The sequence below is a fragment of the Daphnia pulex genome, chromosome 10 (genome assembly GCF_021134715.1).
Source record: "Daphnia pulex isolate KAP4 chromosome 10, ASM2113471v1".
Lineage (NCBI taxonomy): Eukaryota > Metazoa > Arthropoda > Branchiopoda > Diplostraca > Daphniidae > Daphnia > Daphnia pulex.
In genome coordinates, this window is record NC_060026.1 from 15460359 (window position 1) to 15474657 (window position 14299).

At 39.9% G+C, this 14299-nt stretch overlaps 3 protein-coding genes across 4 annotated transcripts; 2 read left to right on the top strand and 1 right to left on the bottom strand.

The window, feature by feature from the left end:
• Nucleotides 1-142: 142 nt before the first annotated feature.
• On the bottom strand, nucleotides 143-9450 carry LOC124205570 (coronin-6-like). 2 transcript variants are annotated; one of them, XM_046603014.1, is made up of 12 exons: nucleotides 9348-9450; nucleotides 9019-9152; nucleotides 2857-2980; nucleotides 2682-2793; nucleotides 2457-2617; nucleotides 2292-2389; nucleotides 2046-2224; nucleotides 1759-1980; nucleotides 1487-1693; nucleotides 1269-1421; nucleotides 1070-1207; nucleotides 176-1013 (listed from the first exon to the last, which is right to left on the bottom strand). In XM_046603014.1, exons 3-12 carry the CDS (start codon nucleotides 2949-2951, stop codon nucleotides 402-404), a joined length of 1977 nt encoding a protein of 658 aa, XP_046458970.1. In that variant the 5' UTR covers nucleotides 2952-2980; nucleotides 9019-9152; nucleotides 9348-9450; the 3' UTR covers nucleotides 176-401. The 2 variants fall into 2 exon arrangements, with proteins under 2 accessions (XP_046458971.1, XP_046458970.1); XM_046603015.1 differs by lacking the exons at nucleotides 9019-9152; nucleotides 9348-9450 and adding an exon at nucleotides 3129-3279 and having other exon boundaries at nucleotides 143-1013.
• Nucleotides 5061-7596, top strand: LOC124205571. Its single transcript, XM_046603016.1, has 10 exons — nucleotides 5061-5376; nucleotides 5465-5554; nucleotides 5614-5795; nucleotides 5877-5916; nucleotides 6001-6148; nucleotides 6220-6347; nucleotides 6410-6532; nucleotides 6596-6744; nucleotides 6813-7062; nucleotides 7142-7596. Exons 1-10 carry the CDS (start codon nucleotides 5184-5186, stop codon nucleotides 7264-7266), a joined length of 1428 nt encoding a protein of 475 aa, XP_046458972.1. The 5' UTR covers nucleotides 5061-5183; the 3' UTR covers nucleotides 7267-7596.
• Nucleotides 9451-10647: 1197 nt separating the features above from the next.
• On the top strand, nucleotides 10648-13139 carry LOC124205572. The gene is made up of 9 exons (XM_046603018.1): nucleotides 10648-11002; nucleotides 11070-11180; nucleotides 11249-11503; nucleotides 11567-11714; nucleotides 11795-11922; nucleotides 11990-12112; nucleotides 12181-12329; nucleotides 12401-12653; nucleotides 12739-13139. Exons 1-9 carry the CDS (start codon nucleotides 10795-10797, stop codon nucleotides 12864-12866), a joined length of 1503 nt encoding a protein of 500 aa, XP_046458974.1. The 5' UTR covers nucleotides 10648-10794; the 3' UTR covers nucleotides 12867-13139.
• The last annotated feature ends 1160 nt before the right edge of the window (nucleotides 13140-14299 follow it).

Below are 14299 nucleotides of genomic sequence, written 5' to 3' on the forward strand. Positions count from 1 at the left end.
GGACGATTGATGATAAATGCGTCAAAGTTCTTCTGTGGATTAATAGCAGAAAATTCGGCCCAGTGTGTGTGTGCCAAAGCGAATCGCTGTTTCTTTGCACTTAAAACCTAGTCTTAAAATTGTTCCAAGTCTTAAACATATATGAAACTAGAGATGTGTATGTCTTATGATTTTTTTCCCGTTTAAATTCGGTATATATTGCATAAAGATAGTAAATACTAAATTAACATATTTTAAATTGCACTTTGCACTGTACATAGAATGACAAATAGTACTTCTTTAAATAAAAAAAAATTGTTGCGTGATTATCGAATACTACGATAATCACAGTGATTATAGAAATAATCGGAATAGCACAATCGGATTATCGACTAATAGCACTGTAAGTTGAACTGACATAATCAAATGACGGATTCAAAAGGACTTTGCGAAGGTGAATCCGATGGGGATTTGGGAGTGAGGGACGACATCAGTGATGAAGAAAGTGCCCTGAATGGACCCCATTTGCTCAATGAAGTTAATACTCGAACAGGTGGCAAAGAGGCCAGAGATTGGGCAGTAGCCATGGGTGAAGGTAACTCATAGCCCATTGCGTTTATGGGAGTAGAGAGGAAATTAGACAACGACGAAATGGTTCCACTGAAAGGAAGCTGAGGAAGGATTGCTGCTAATGTTTCGGTATTTGAAACGTTACAAGGATCCTTGGGAGGAGTAAACGGAATGGATAGGACGGTGGGACGTGTAAGAGCGCCGGTTTCAGGTTGGCAAGTACCACAATCATAAGCCGACATTTTGCTGTTATTGTTGTTGTCTTCATACTTTGGCGATTCCACCTTGAAAACATTGTTGGATTCGTGCTCACGAATCTTTTGTTTGAACTCGAGTAGCGATTCTAGTTTTCGAATCCGCTCTTCGTGATTTAACGACTCCAAAACTCGAACTCGTTCTTCTTGTTTAGCCAATTGTTTCTTCAAACGCGCTATTTCATCCAGCAAAGCTTCATTTTCCTTCGCCTATTAAATACGGATAAATCGTTACGATCACTATGAATTAAAAGGCACACACTTACGAGAGGATTGACGTTCGGCGGAAGTGAATGACTTTTCGACAAAAGATCCTTCCGACAGATGTTCAGACTGTTGGTGCGACACAGCCGCACTTGGATACCCAGAGGAGATGGAACGTTGGAAAGCTTAGCAATCGAATCCTTAGAATTAAAGAGAAATTTTAAAAATATGTTTCAATTAAAAAAAGCACAACACATTTACCGATTCATCTTCGTCGTGGAAACGGCCAGAAAGGCCTTTTTTCAACGACATCATCTGAGGCTCACGATCCATTCCAGATAGCCAATCGATGGCTGAAAGAGCGGGAACAGGGCTCACAGTATCTGGATACAAGTCGTCTTGAAACAGCTCAGACTAAAAAAAAAACGGGAAAGAAATACAAACAACTTTTGACTGAATAAATTTTGAATAAAATTTACCTTGCGAGGGACTGTCATAGATACGACCTGACAGAGTCCAGAGCTGTTGAGGCGGTAAAATCGCGTGATTTCACACGAAAGCACGTCACATCCCCTTTTGGGCATCATTCCAATACCGCGCTGGGTATCGGGCGTTTGGAATGTGTTGATGTAATGCACGAAAGGGGGCTCCGGCGTCACTTCAAAGTAGCGAATAACCGAGTCGCCCTACATTTTTAAAAAATAATAAAAATAAATGGAAAACAATAAAACTTGGTTGAATTTGAAAGTACCTTGCCACACAGGTAAACCATGTTAGTATCAGCGTCGTAGAAAGGGAACATGACACCGTTAGAAGTGTCAACTTCGGTTTCAATCTTTGGCTCATTCAAAAGACCGGGTTCTCGGAGAGAAAACTGCCTCTCAGAAACTTTTGAGAATCCTGTCGTAAAAATAAGTCCGTTTTTTAGGAAAATTGCCCGAGAGGCTTTCGATCCTTCGTGGCAAACAGCCTCCTGAATAGATGGATAAAGAAAGTGTCGATTGATTGTTGTTTCTGGCATCGCTCAAGGGCAACAACCTCTTCAACTACTCCCGAACGAGGATTGATGATCCGAATCTTCTTGTCTTTGCACGTGGTGAGCAGCTTGGACCCATCCCAATTCCAGCAGGCGGAATAAACCAAATCAGGGTGGCTATCGATAACAATAGTAGGTTCCCCGGTCCCTGCATTCCAAATGACTACCAGATTATCGGAACCTGTTGATGGAAAATAATTGATCTACGTTTCATCAATACAGGAATGTTGACTTATTTGCGCTTATACCAGCCGTGAGAAGGATGTTCTCGGCAGCTGGATGCCAAAGAACAAGGCCCACTCGCCGTTGATGATATAACAGGGCAAAAAACGGTTCTGTCATTGTCCTGTAAAAATGATAAAAAGATAATGGCGCGTATCGCGAATAACTTTTTTCACTGCAATTATTCTTACGTTGTAAGACCACCGTCTGGAATGATCCATAGTTTTGCCGAACAGTCTTCGCTGCCGGAAGCGATGAGGTTATCATTATGAGGGCAAAAAGCAATATCTAAGACAGGTCCTTTATGCCCACTCACAACAGGGCAATCAGATTTCATTCTCCCAACATTTTCCTGTCGAAAATTTTAACAACTAATTATTGCATCAGACATAATTATATGAAACAGTGTTGAATACCTTGGTATTGGGTAAAACAACAAATGCTCCTCCACCAGCTGAATCCGTAATGACTGCAAGGAATTTCTGATTAACAGTACAGAAAGTTGAATCCCATGACGATTTGGAGACTCTGGGAATTGTGGATGGGCACATTTAGCATATGACTTGATTTAATTGAAATTTAGGTATTTACTTGATGTCATCATAGCACAAGTCTCTCTTCCAACATGTGCCATACACATTTCGAAATTTTGAAACACGAACAACTCTGTGGCCCATTGCTGACATGTTCCTGTTGCTAAATATAAATTATTCACCTACATAGAATATAAATAAGACACATGAGACAGGGCATCGAGTACGACCTTGAACGTCTATGATCCGAAAACAAACTATTCATGCAGGCCTATCTAGGTAAGAACGAGACATTGAGTTCAACATACAGCGTAATGCGACGTGACATACCTGAAATAAAGTTGTTATCCGACTAACAATACTAGAAATTAACACTAGAATTAAAAATCACTGTATTAAATATTAATGGTGGACAGCTGATACGAGAGACACGAGTCACACGAACGACCTGTGAAGATTGATGCATGAGTAATGAGCTAGGCCTAAGGGTGACTTTGATCGATTCAAAAGCCCTCTACCGTTGACAGGTGTTAATAATTTCTTTGACGTTGAATTGAAAACTTTTAAGTAAAGGTGGCGTGATTAACATAACTATTTAGCTATGCTATTTTTAAAAGCAAATTTTCATCGATTACAAGTTAGCGTGAAACTTTCCAGAACAAAGTCGTGTTTGAATGTATAATTCTTGCGTGTTCTTCGCCTCTTTGGCAGAGCCCGATACTATATTCACTTTTTATACCTCAATCAAACCGAAAACAGAAACTAGTTTAGTAGTTTTTTTCTACATCCATGTCATGTTTCTTATGTTGTGATAAATGGATAAACGGGTTTCACAAGAGACTTGTTGTCAAGCTTTTGCATCTTCCTTATTCAAACAAAAACTAGGCAGGAGTTTGAATTGCATCGTTCAGTCGTTCTATCTTTACTTACAAAACAGAGAAAGCTAACAACACCCAGATTGAAACGAGCGCTGCGCAAGTGCCAATAAGAATCTTTTTTCATGCATAAACATTTTCCAACTTTTGAACAAAAAAAGAGACGGTATTTTTCGGTCACCTGAAAGAAGACGGGAATCGCTGGTTAAATTCCTTATTGGGTACTACAAGGACAGAGAGTTGACGACAAACCCAATATGTGTGTCAATTGCCTCAATACGTGGAGCGTACAACAACTTCCTTAATCAAAAAGAAATTCGGGATTTGTCGTGCAGAACTGCAGACGGAATTCCCTTAAAAAAAATAGTTCCATCGTCTGGAAATTCCCGGATTTTTATGTTTGAAACTCTGCAATAAAAAAAAATTTCTCGATGATTAATTAATAGATTTCATCGTGAAAAAGTCAAGGCCATTCTGCTGATTCTGAAAGGACAAAAAAATCGAGATTCCCACGACTGAGCGATTTAACCGCGGGATTGCGACCAGTTTTCCAGGTAGACAGACACGCAAGGTTCTTCACTCAAGATAAGGTTTTTTAAAATGTAGTGCGCCCTGATCACGACTCGTCTAATCAGTGGCGGGTTAAAAGAATTAAAAATTGTGCGGAAAACTGCTGTTGGAACTCATTTGTCTTGTAAACTAACCGTAAAGATTAGTCGATTGCCATGCAAATTAGATTCTTATAAAATAAAGAACGTTCATTTCGTATATAATCGAGAGGAAACAAGTTAGCAGATTCAAATCTATTCAAAGAAAAATAATCTAAGAATTCTCGCTAATAAACTATCGGGGTGTAACGCAGGCCTATCCCACTAGAATCTTAGCTGACAACGTTTTCAATAAACTTTGATTTCCAAGAAACTAACGGTGCATCGAGGACACTGTCTATCGAAGGATCGGTCTTATTACCAGTTCTTTGAAGTGGAACACTGAACCATCAAAAAGTCGAACGGAACTGTGAATAACCAAACTGCGCGCCACATTTAAAAAAGAAACGGAGCGCATAAGTTTCCTACAACAGATTGCTGGACAAAAGGTCTGTCAAACATTTATTAGATCTTTTAGAATTAAGCATTATTTGTCACTTGTTGGTAACGCATAAAATTCCCGGCAGTATAGACTTTGTTTTGTACAGACGCTATCGATCGTGACTCGCTCTTCTTCCTTATGGCTGGCTACTTTTTACCCTACTATCGATCTTTTTTAACCGGTCTAGGATAATGAGTTGTCCAAAACCGGATCGCCACTACTCGGACAGCTCGTCTTTTTTGACAGTCAAAAGTTGAACGCAAGGTAAAAAGACGAAAAAGAATACTAAAGACGAAGCCCATCGCGTTTTCTACTCAGAAAGTCATAGATGGCTGTTGAGTCCAGCAGCAAGAGACAAACGATTTAACAATTATTTTTCATCCGTTCCGGGGGAATAGAGAGAAACCAAAAAAAGATAAAAATGTTACTGCCATTGATCATTCTCAGTCTGATTTTGATTCAACTTCCAACCAACAGCAGTGCGTTCAACAATAGTGAAGTTATTGGACGAAGTGGGCGACAGAAGAATTATTACGGGAGAATGGATCCGTCACTCTATTACATGAATTATAATCCGCTCAGACCTTATTGGTTCTACAGGCCGCCCTATTCTGGTAAGGACTTTAATTTATTCTGATTAACGTGTTATTTAACAATTGAATTGACTGTAACATTTTGTGATGGGATGGCTGATTCGGATAGATAACATTGGTGGTAGAATCATTGACCCTGTCCAAGGTAGGTCCCGATTATCCAGCCGACTGGGACCACCAATAATAGACGAAGTGCTAGGTAAGAATACATCAATTCAAGCTGATATTGGTGAAAATTCACATTTTCCGATTGATTAGAGGAAGAAATATCGAGTCGATTTCTGGGTAAACCGGCAAAGAAACAAGGCAACACTCAAGGAAATTCGTTTTTCTCCATGAGAAACCCGTTGGCGACTTATACGCCATGTCAATCGACCAACGCCGAAGAAGATGGAATTTGTCTGGCCGGGCCCGTTTGTTCATTCTACGGAGGACGAGCGGTATTTGATTTGCTCATAATTAAACTGTATACAAATATTTAGAATAATTAAAACTGGTTGTTGTCTTTTGATTTGCAAAAGACTGGCGGCAATTGTCGGAGAGCGTCGACGTGTTGCGTCAGTGAGTATTATAACATTTTCTAGATTATGCAATTGAACTCTGTTCTATTTCACATTTGCCAACTTATACGCTGGCAATATTCAGATGAGGTCACCAAGTGCGGTGCTCTGGTTACGCTCAACAACACGTATTGGCAAGCTCCCGCGGCAGTCAGCTCGGAAAGTACTTGCGGATTAACGGTGAAAATGGACAGGACTTTGATTGAACAACGAGCAACCACTTGCCAATTACGGTAATTGGCCTATTCATTTTTGTTTTTAATTAAAAGAGATTTTAATTGATTGATTGATTATTTCTTTGCAGACTTGATTTCATTTCCTTCTCAATTTCGCAACCCAATTCTCAGTCCGTTTGCAACACCGACAGTTTCCAAGTGGCCGGAGCCATCAACAAAGTGCCAATCATTTGCGGAGACAACGACGGTCAACACAGTAAGAACAATTGAATCCAATAATCTGATTAATTACTAAAATTATTTCATTTTTTTTTTCAGTGTTTTTATCACTTCCGTATGCCGCCACTAGTGTTCAATTAATTTTCACGTTCGGGACTTCAACCGTTCCGCGCAACTGGAGAATCAAAATTGCTATGCTACCCTGCGGTGCCGACTACCTTGGTATTTTATTTCATCCATTTCCTCGTTAATTATTTATAACCTAATTTTGGTGAAATTAATCAGCTCCCAGCGAATGTCTGCAGTATTTTACAACGGCAATCGGTTCGGTGCAGACGTTCAACTGGAAAGACGTTGCCACCGGCACTTCGACACGCCAACTTGCCAATCAGGATTATTACATTTGTTTCAGGACGGAATTGGTTAACAAGCAGGTATAAATCAATTTATTTTTTATCTTTAATGTTTCAACTAACAACTAATTTTAAACAATTGACTATAGTCGAGTGCACAGGTGGCCACAGTTCTTTGCATCCAGGAATGTCAGACGTCATCTGCCAAAGCCTTTAGCGTCTCCGGAATGAATTTCGGACGGAGCCAGACAACAGAGGATGCGGCATGCAGCAACGACTACGTGCTATTCCCCGGTGGATTCAGTTATCCGGTGACGACGCCACTCAATCCGCGCGATCGTTTCTGCGGAACGCTATTCGCCCAGCGCGCCGATACGGATACGCCGCAAACTATTTGCAGTGAGTTTAATTTTTCAAATGCGCATTTGACTTGGTCGGAATATTTTTTATTTAAAAAATTTTTATTTCATAATTTCAGCCACGGTGAAACCCTTTCGAATGTTTTACAAAACAAACGGCGACGAGACACTGACGGCGACAGTCGACGCTTTCGCAACCGGCAATTTGGGATTCTGTTTAACATTCGAGCACAGGTTGACATAGGATCGCTAATTTAGGAGGACCTAAATATATATTATGCAATTATTTTTTTTTTAGACATTTTTGATTGATTTGCTATGTACAATAATAACCACTAGCCCGAGGCTCTTGAGGCATTATTTCCATCGAGCAAATAAGAAATCGACAAATTATAACTGAGACTTTTATTTTACGAACAATTAACATGATCTAAATTTGATAATTTATCCTTACAATACCGAATGTTTTCTGACTTGCCGAGTGAGTTGTTTAAAATCCCCCCAAAATCAGTAAAAAAAAAAATGTTGGACTATTTGTGTTTCGAATAATAATATACTACGAATGAGAATATGACAAGAATATAAAAGAAGGACTTGTTTGATTTGGGAATTTTTCAAAAAGTGGGGCATCTCTATTTTGTTTTGTCTTCCGCAATTGGAAATTAAAAAAAAAAAACGTGAGTCTAACCAAATAAAGCTGTTGACCCTTGGAGAGAGCATAAACAAGACGTTCAAACAGGCTGTCTGTGCGTGACAGTCGCGCAGCAATTGTACAAATGACCTAAATTCGGCTCAAAAGTCCATCCGTGCACAGTTGGTTACTACTTCTTTTTTTGATTTGTCATCTAATATGGTCCTTTGAATCCAGTTCCTATTTTTGTTTTTGTTTTATTTGGTTTGGCCTGCAACAGATAATACGCACATAACGGAATTGGAGACGAAAGCAACAAAAACAGGCTATATATACTCGTTTGAATGCCATCTGCCCATATATTATTGTAATGAATTCGATTTTTTTTTAAAGTTGGGTGGAACACGCGACGCCAATCGTTGAATTCAGAAAAATTTATCGTCTTATTGTCTACAAACGAATATTACGTGCGGATACGCCCTTAAACCTATTGCTGTTTGTTTTTTACCTCTGACATTTTATTTGTGGACGTATTGGATAAATACTGTCGTCCGTATTTCAAAAGTAAAAATGTCAGTTTGAATTCCAGTCAGCAATTTGAGGTTTATAAGGTGTAACACCGGGTGAAAACCAGTCGAGACCTTATCTTTCCGCATCACCACCCATTGATATTAAATCCATAAAGAAAAGAAAACTCTTTTTTAAAAACGAATTCGAATCCCTCTGAATTGCGTCATGTGTTACTCGTTTAAAATCTGACAAAAAGAAGAAGGCCAGAAAATATAGAGTTGACCATCTTTTCCACAGATATACCGTTCACACATCCATTCCTAAATGCAAACAGGTTTCGATGTATGGTTCATGTTATACACCTTATTTAGATTAGACTACTTATTTCCGACTGGATATTCATCAAACTAAATATTTGACAAGTATTCAATCACTGGGGAAATGTTATTAGCTAATCCTTTTTAGCAAACAAAAGGATTCAATTGATTTCGTCGACATGCGCACTTGTGTTCTCACGGACCCAAGTGACCTGACGACTTTTAAGAATAATCAAAAAAGGAAAAACAAAATACCTGCCGGTGTGGCGGCAGTTCCCTCATCATAAAATGTTCTGATTGCACTTTGATTGGAAAAAGTTCAAATATTTTCAAATTTGATTGTCAGCCCACGGTACAAAACCGGGCCTGATCTGCACTTCGTTCAAAAAATGAGTTATTTTAAAATGAACGTTTACTAAGAAAAATAAAAACGGTAAGAGAAAACAGTTCATCCGGTCAAAAGGCCTAGCTCAGAAATAATCATATGTCACGCCACCAATAGCCAAAAGGGAAGAATGGAGATAGATATTTGTCCTACCTTTAAGCCTGGGAAATACGGCCAGGTAACCACAGGTGCTCCGTTCACCCGCTGGTAAGTTGAATCCACCAGGCGGAATAGGAAAAAGGGCGTCCTCGTGAATACACCCACATTCACATACGGATGCTGTTTATCTAAAGAAAAAAGAAAAATGGGTTACGTAAAATATTGACAGGAACAAGCTAGTAAAAAAAATTGAAAATTAAGCACTGGGTAAACTCTTATGGTTATTAAAGAATTGAAGGTTTACATGTAATTCATGGTGTGAGTCATGCATCACTGAAATAGCTAGCAGGCCACCAAAATAAAAGTCACGAAAATGATTTTACCCAATCAACCCAAAAAGAAAAGAAATTGTTGCCGATGACAGGCCAAATAGCAGCACAAGCAAAACTTGAATGTCTTGTGGGTTATGATGGCTGGCTCAGGCCTAAAATCTACACAAAAGAAAAGGTTAACCAAGTTGAAACAAATTGCCAAGCATCGACAGGGGACTGCTTACATGATAAATGCCTGTCAGGAAGTACGGTAACATTTCACCAAATTTAGAACAAGTTCAACTCTTTTAATTTAAGCCCCCATAATTATTCTATATTTGTATTCTTGGTTTAATAATACCTTCCAAACAGCATGTGAGTGGAGAGCATGGAGAGTCTCGTGACTTTTTCGAAACTTTAAAACAAAACGAAAGCAGATTGCAGACGACACTCAATATTCTAATTAGCCGTTTAAGATATCGATAGTAATTATTAAAAATCGACCTCCCCCCACATAAAAGATCTGAATTATATTTGTATCTGATTTTCTGATATGTAGTTCGTCTCAATAAAAGTAAACATAAAACTGTACTACGACTTACCCTCTCATTGGTGTTTCTAGAATTTTCAATTTGGAATATAAAGAATGCAGTGTCAGGAAACGCGAAAACATTCCAAGGTAAGAATTTCAGGTCATCCTTTTAATTTTATTCACGATAATAAAGTAAAACATTTGAAAGGGGAAAAAAAGCTGTGGCGAATTTATGACACATTTCCTTAGAATGTATGGGAACAAGATAACCTCCAATTTGCTTAACTAAATTAAACGCGTGTTCCGGATGTTCCAATTGTTCCGGGATTAGGCCAAACCCAGCACGAAGCCACCCAACAGGAAAAAGAGTCGGGGTGAAAAATTATTTTGCCAAATTCCCAATCATATAAGAAAACCTGAAATGCAAATTAGGATATCACGTCCGGCAATACTTCCGCTTTTCACATATAGTAATGACGCAATCTTATACAATGCGACACTTACCGAATTCGGAATTTAGAGCGCAACCACGTCGACCTTTCGTCCAATAATATTTATAGCCAAAAGGGAAATTCCCAACCAAATTTCGATGAAAACGATAAAGTTTACGACAGATGGACAAAGGGGGGACAAAAAAAAATGAGGCCAAATGAGAACCGAATATCTTCATCGTTCCAATTTTTCGGGGTCGATTTTTTTACTGAAATTTTAAAACATCAGGTATATATGCTCACGTGTAACCGGTCCTCGGCTCGGTGGAATAAGAGCAACGATGTGTGTTCCGAAAAAACCTGTTCTGCTCGCTCAAAAAAACCTGGGCAATGACTGGAAGAAAATCCCAAAGTATAACTTATAAGACTTGGATGTCGTTGCATCTTTTGTCACAGATAGACGCAGATCGCTGGGGCGTCCAGCAGACACTCAATTGTTATTTTTTTGTTATTCCAAACCATTCAAAAACGAAATCATTTTAAAAAGAAAATCAAAATGTTGTTATCGGGTCTACCGCCGTTGATCGTTTTCAGTGTCGTATTAATCATCATTACCGGAACTAGTGCGTTCGACAATAGTGAGGATGAAGTTATTGAACAGGATCGTCACCATGACGACTACGCGTCGCAACCTTCTTATTTCATCCGCACCAGCATCCATCCGTTCAAGCGCTACTGGATGAATCGACCACCAACTTTCGCCGGTGAGTCTATATCAATTTCAAAACTTAATTCAATTGGAAAACCATTTCATTCTCTGTATTATAACAGAAAGTCGAAGCAGCGAAGGTGAAATCATCGAAGCCTCTGCTGAAGAAAGAGCCCGGATGTTGAACAGATTCAAACCTTCCAGCAAACGAGTAGTCCCTGTTGTCGATTCCGGTAAATAATTAATAAATCCATCCAAAATTAATTTGTTATTCCAGATTTTAAATTTTCCTCCGGCTCAGGTGATGACGATCTGCTATCGAGTCGTTTCCTCACTCGGATTCAATCCAAGAGCAACAAGAATAAAAAGAACGGCAACAGTAACGCGCCCAGCTTTTTCGCCCGGATGAGAAACATGAATCCGCTGTCGACTTTTATGCCGTGCGAGGCCACGACCGGCAAAGAAGGCGGAGTCTGCCTACCGTCGCCCGTCTGCTCCTTTTACGGCGGACGGGCCGTCGATGGCGATTGCAACATGGCCTCATCCTGCTGCATCAGTGAGTTCATCCTAATCAGCAATTAATTTGTTATACATTAAACGGCCAATTGTTTAAATCTAGACGAGGTGGAAAAGTGCGGAGCGCTGGTGACGCTCAACAACACTTACTGGCAAGCGCCGGCCGCTGTGAGTTCGGGCAGCAGTTGCGGGTTGACGGTCAAGCTGGACGAGAACCTGGTCGAGCAGAAGAAGGCCATCTGCCAGATAAGGTAATAGATACATCAACCCAGCAACTATATTTGTGTGCTAAATTAAGTGAATGTGGCCGGCCCTTTTTTGAATGCGATAGACTGGATTTCATCTCCTTTTTGATCGAGCAACCCAACGAGCAGTCCGTCTGCAGTGTGGACAGTTTCCAAGTGGCCGGCGCCATCAATAAAGTGCCCGTCATTTGCGGTGACAACGACGGACAACACAGTATAATAACAAAATTAATTTGAAAAATGTTGAGGGGAAATTTGAGTTTTGAATTTTGTCCGTTTAGTGTATTTGACGCTCCCGCGTGACGCCACCAGCGCCCAGTTGATTATGACGTTCGGCACTTCGACCATCCCTCGTTTCTGGCGAATCAAGATCGCCATGCTGCCCTGCGATTCCGATTATTTGGGTAGACGCGTGACCGACATTTCTAATATCAGTTGTTTGTCAAGTCGTCTATACAATATCCCGTTACAGCCCCGGACGAGTGCCTGCAGTATTTCACGTCGACGGTCGGCTCGATCGTCACATTCAACTGGAAGGACACCACCTCGAGGACCACACGTCAACTGGCCAATCAGGATTATTACATGTGTTTCAGGACAGAATTGGTGCACAGACAAGCGGTAATAATTTAGTTATTTGGATGGATTCATTCCCTGACGTCATATAATACCAATTGGGAAATCAAATATAGGCCAGCGCCCAGGTAGCGACGACATTGTGTCTCTCACATTGTCAAGTGTCCAGCGGCTTACCGTTCAGCCTGTCGGGCGATGCTGAGCCGCCGACTAGCCAATCGATTGGCGATGAGTCGTGCAGCAACGACTATATCGTCTTCCCTGGCGGATACAGTTTCCCGCCGACCGTTCCGGTCAAGCAGCGAGATCGTTTCTGTGGATCCATCCTGTCGCAGGCCGAATCGGGCACCTTGCCCCAAACGATTTGCAGTCAGTTATTTTTTTAATTAATTATTTATAAATTTGAAATTATTTTGGCGCTAAAACAATTGTTTTTCAAATTTGGCGCGCATAGGTTCAGCCAAGCCGTTCCGGTTGCTCTACCGGACAAACAGCGACGAAACGTTAACTCCGGCGACGGATCCTAATCCGCTTTTGGGCAATCAAGGATTCTGTTTAAAATACGAGCAAAGGTTATCCTAGGAAATGAGATAGCCGCGCGGGAAATTTGAAATCGTTAATTATTTAAAAAATATTATTTGATCGCCAAGGATGAGAAGCTATTCAATCACACCAACCCTCACGTATATCGAGCGCGTTAAACAATTTGATCAAAAATACAAATCTAATTTATTCTTAGGCCATTTTATGGATGACGTGTTGTGACTAACACATGCGCAATTTGATTATTACATGTTCTGTCCAATATTATTTGTGTCGATGTTATCCCAAGATAAATAACCCCACCAGTTATAATTTTTTCGTTTTATTATTACATCTTTGTTCTAAATTAAGTATTGCGCAAACAGGGGAGGGGGTTAATGGATTAATTCCGAACGCACTAGCGCAGATCGACAGTCGGGCCGTTGCAATCAGGTTTTATTTGTTTCTTTTGCTTTTGTTATAGAGTCACATTTTTTTGTCAAAGTATAGGATGGCGGGTGAACCCTTTCGTCGTGATGGTCAAACACCAATCCCGTTTCAAATTCCTTGTTTGGAATTTTTTTCCAAAAAAGAATTGTGACAAAGAACAAGTCAAGCCCCCAAGGTGAGTTCCTTGACAGTCAGGAAGAGCTTTTACACATCAACTTTTGCTAAGGTCGTTAACCTTCATCTTGATTTGCCTGTTGTAATAGATATAATTCTGATTTGACGTAATAACTTCTTTATAGAATGAAAACAGGCTTCAATTGTAATAGCTGTAGGACTGCCGATGCGCGATGATTGCAATCAGTAGGAGAAATAACAATTAAGGCGACTTCTGATCTATGTTAATCAGGTTGAAAAACTGAATTCTGTTTTGAACCGGTTGTTCGGTATACTTAGCGTCGCTACAAGGAAGTAGAGACGACAAGAGATTATATGGGCCAAGTTGCAGGCCAAGTGACATTCCAGCCAATGACCCAAGTTGTCTAGGAAGCACCTACTTTTCTTCCCCCTCAAGTTCAAATATTCATGTCAACTATATCAAATCAATTTGTCAACGTTATCTCGTTTAACATCTTATACTTTCAAGCTTATTATATAGCTGGAAGCGGAATATTGATTTTAAAAGTTTGAATTTGGCGCTCTTGGCGCTCTTTTATATTTGACGGGCTTTGAATGGACGAAAGTTGTGAGCCCAAAAGAAGCGAGAGTGTATTTAGAAACACTTGCCAGAATCTGAAAGTAGTTTCGATTTGTACACAAGTTATAGTCTCTTGTTCACTTTTAATCGAATGAAGTTGGTGATCGAAACTTATTCCTATATAATTCATTCCGTAATAAAAGTTAGGATATCTTTTCATGTCAATCATAACAGGATATTATACTAATGACTAATACCGACCTGCGTCGTCTCTCTGAACATCGTGGAACACAAAAAAGATAAAGTTGAGAAACTTGATATTCCACCAGGCCAGCACAGTCAAATTCCA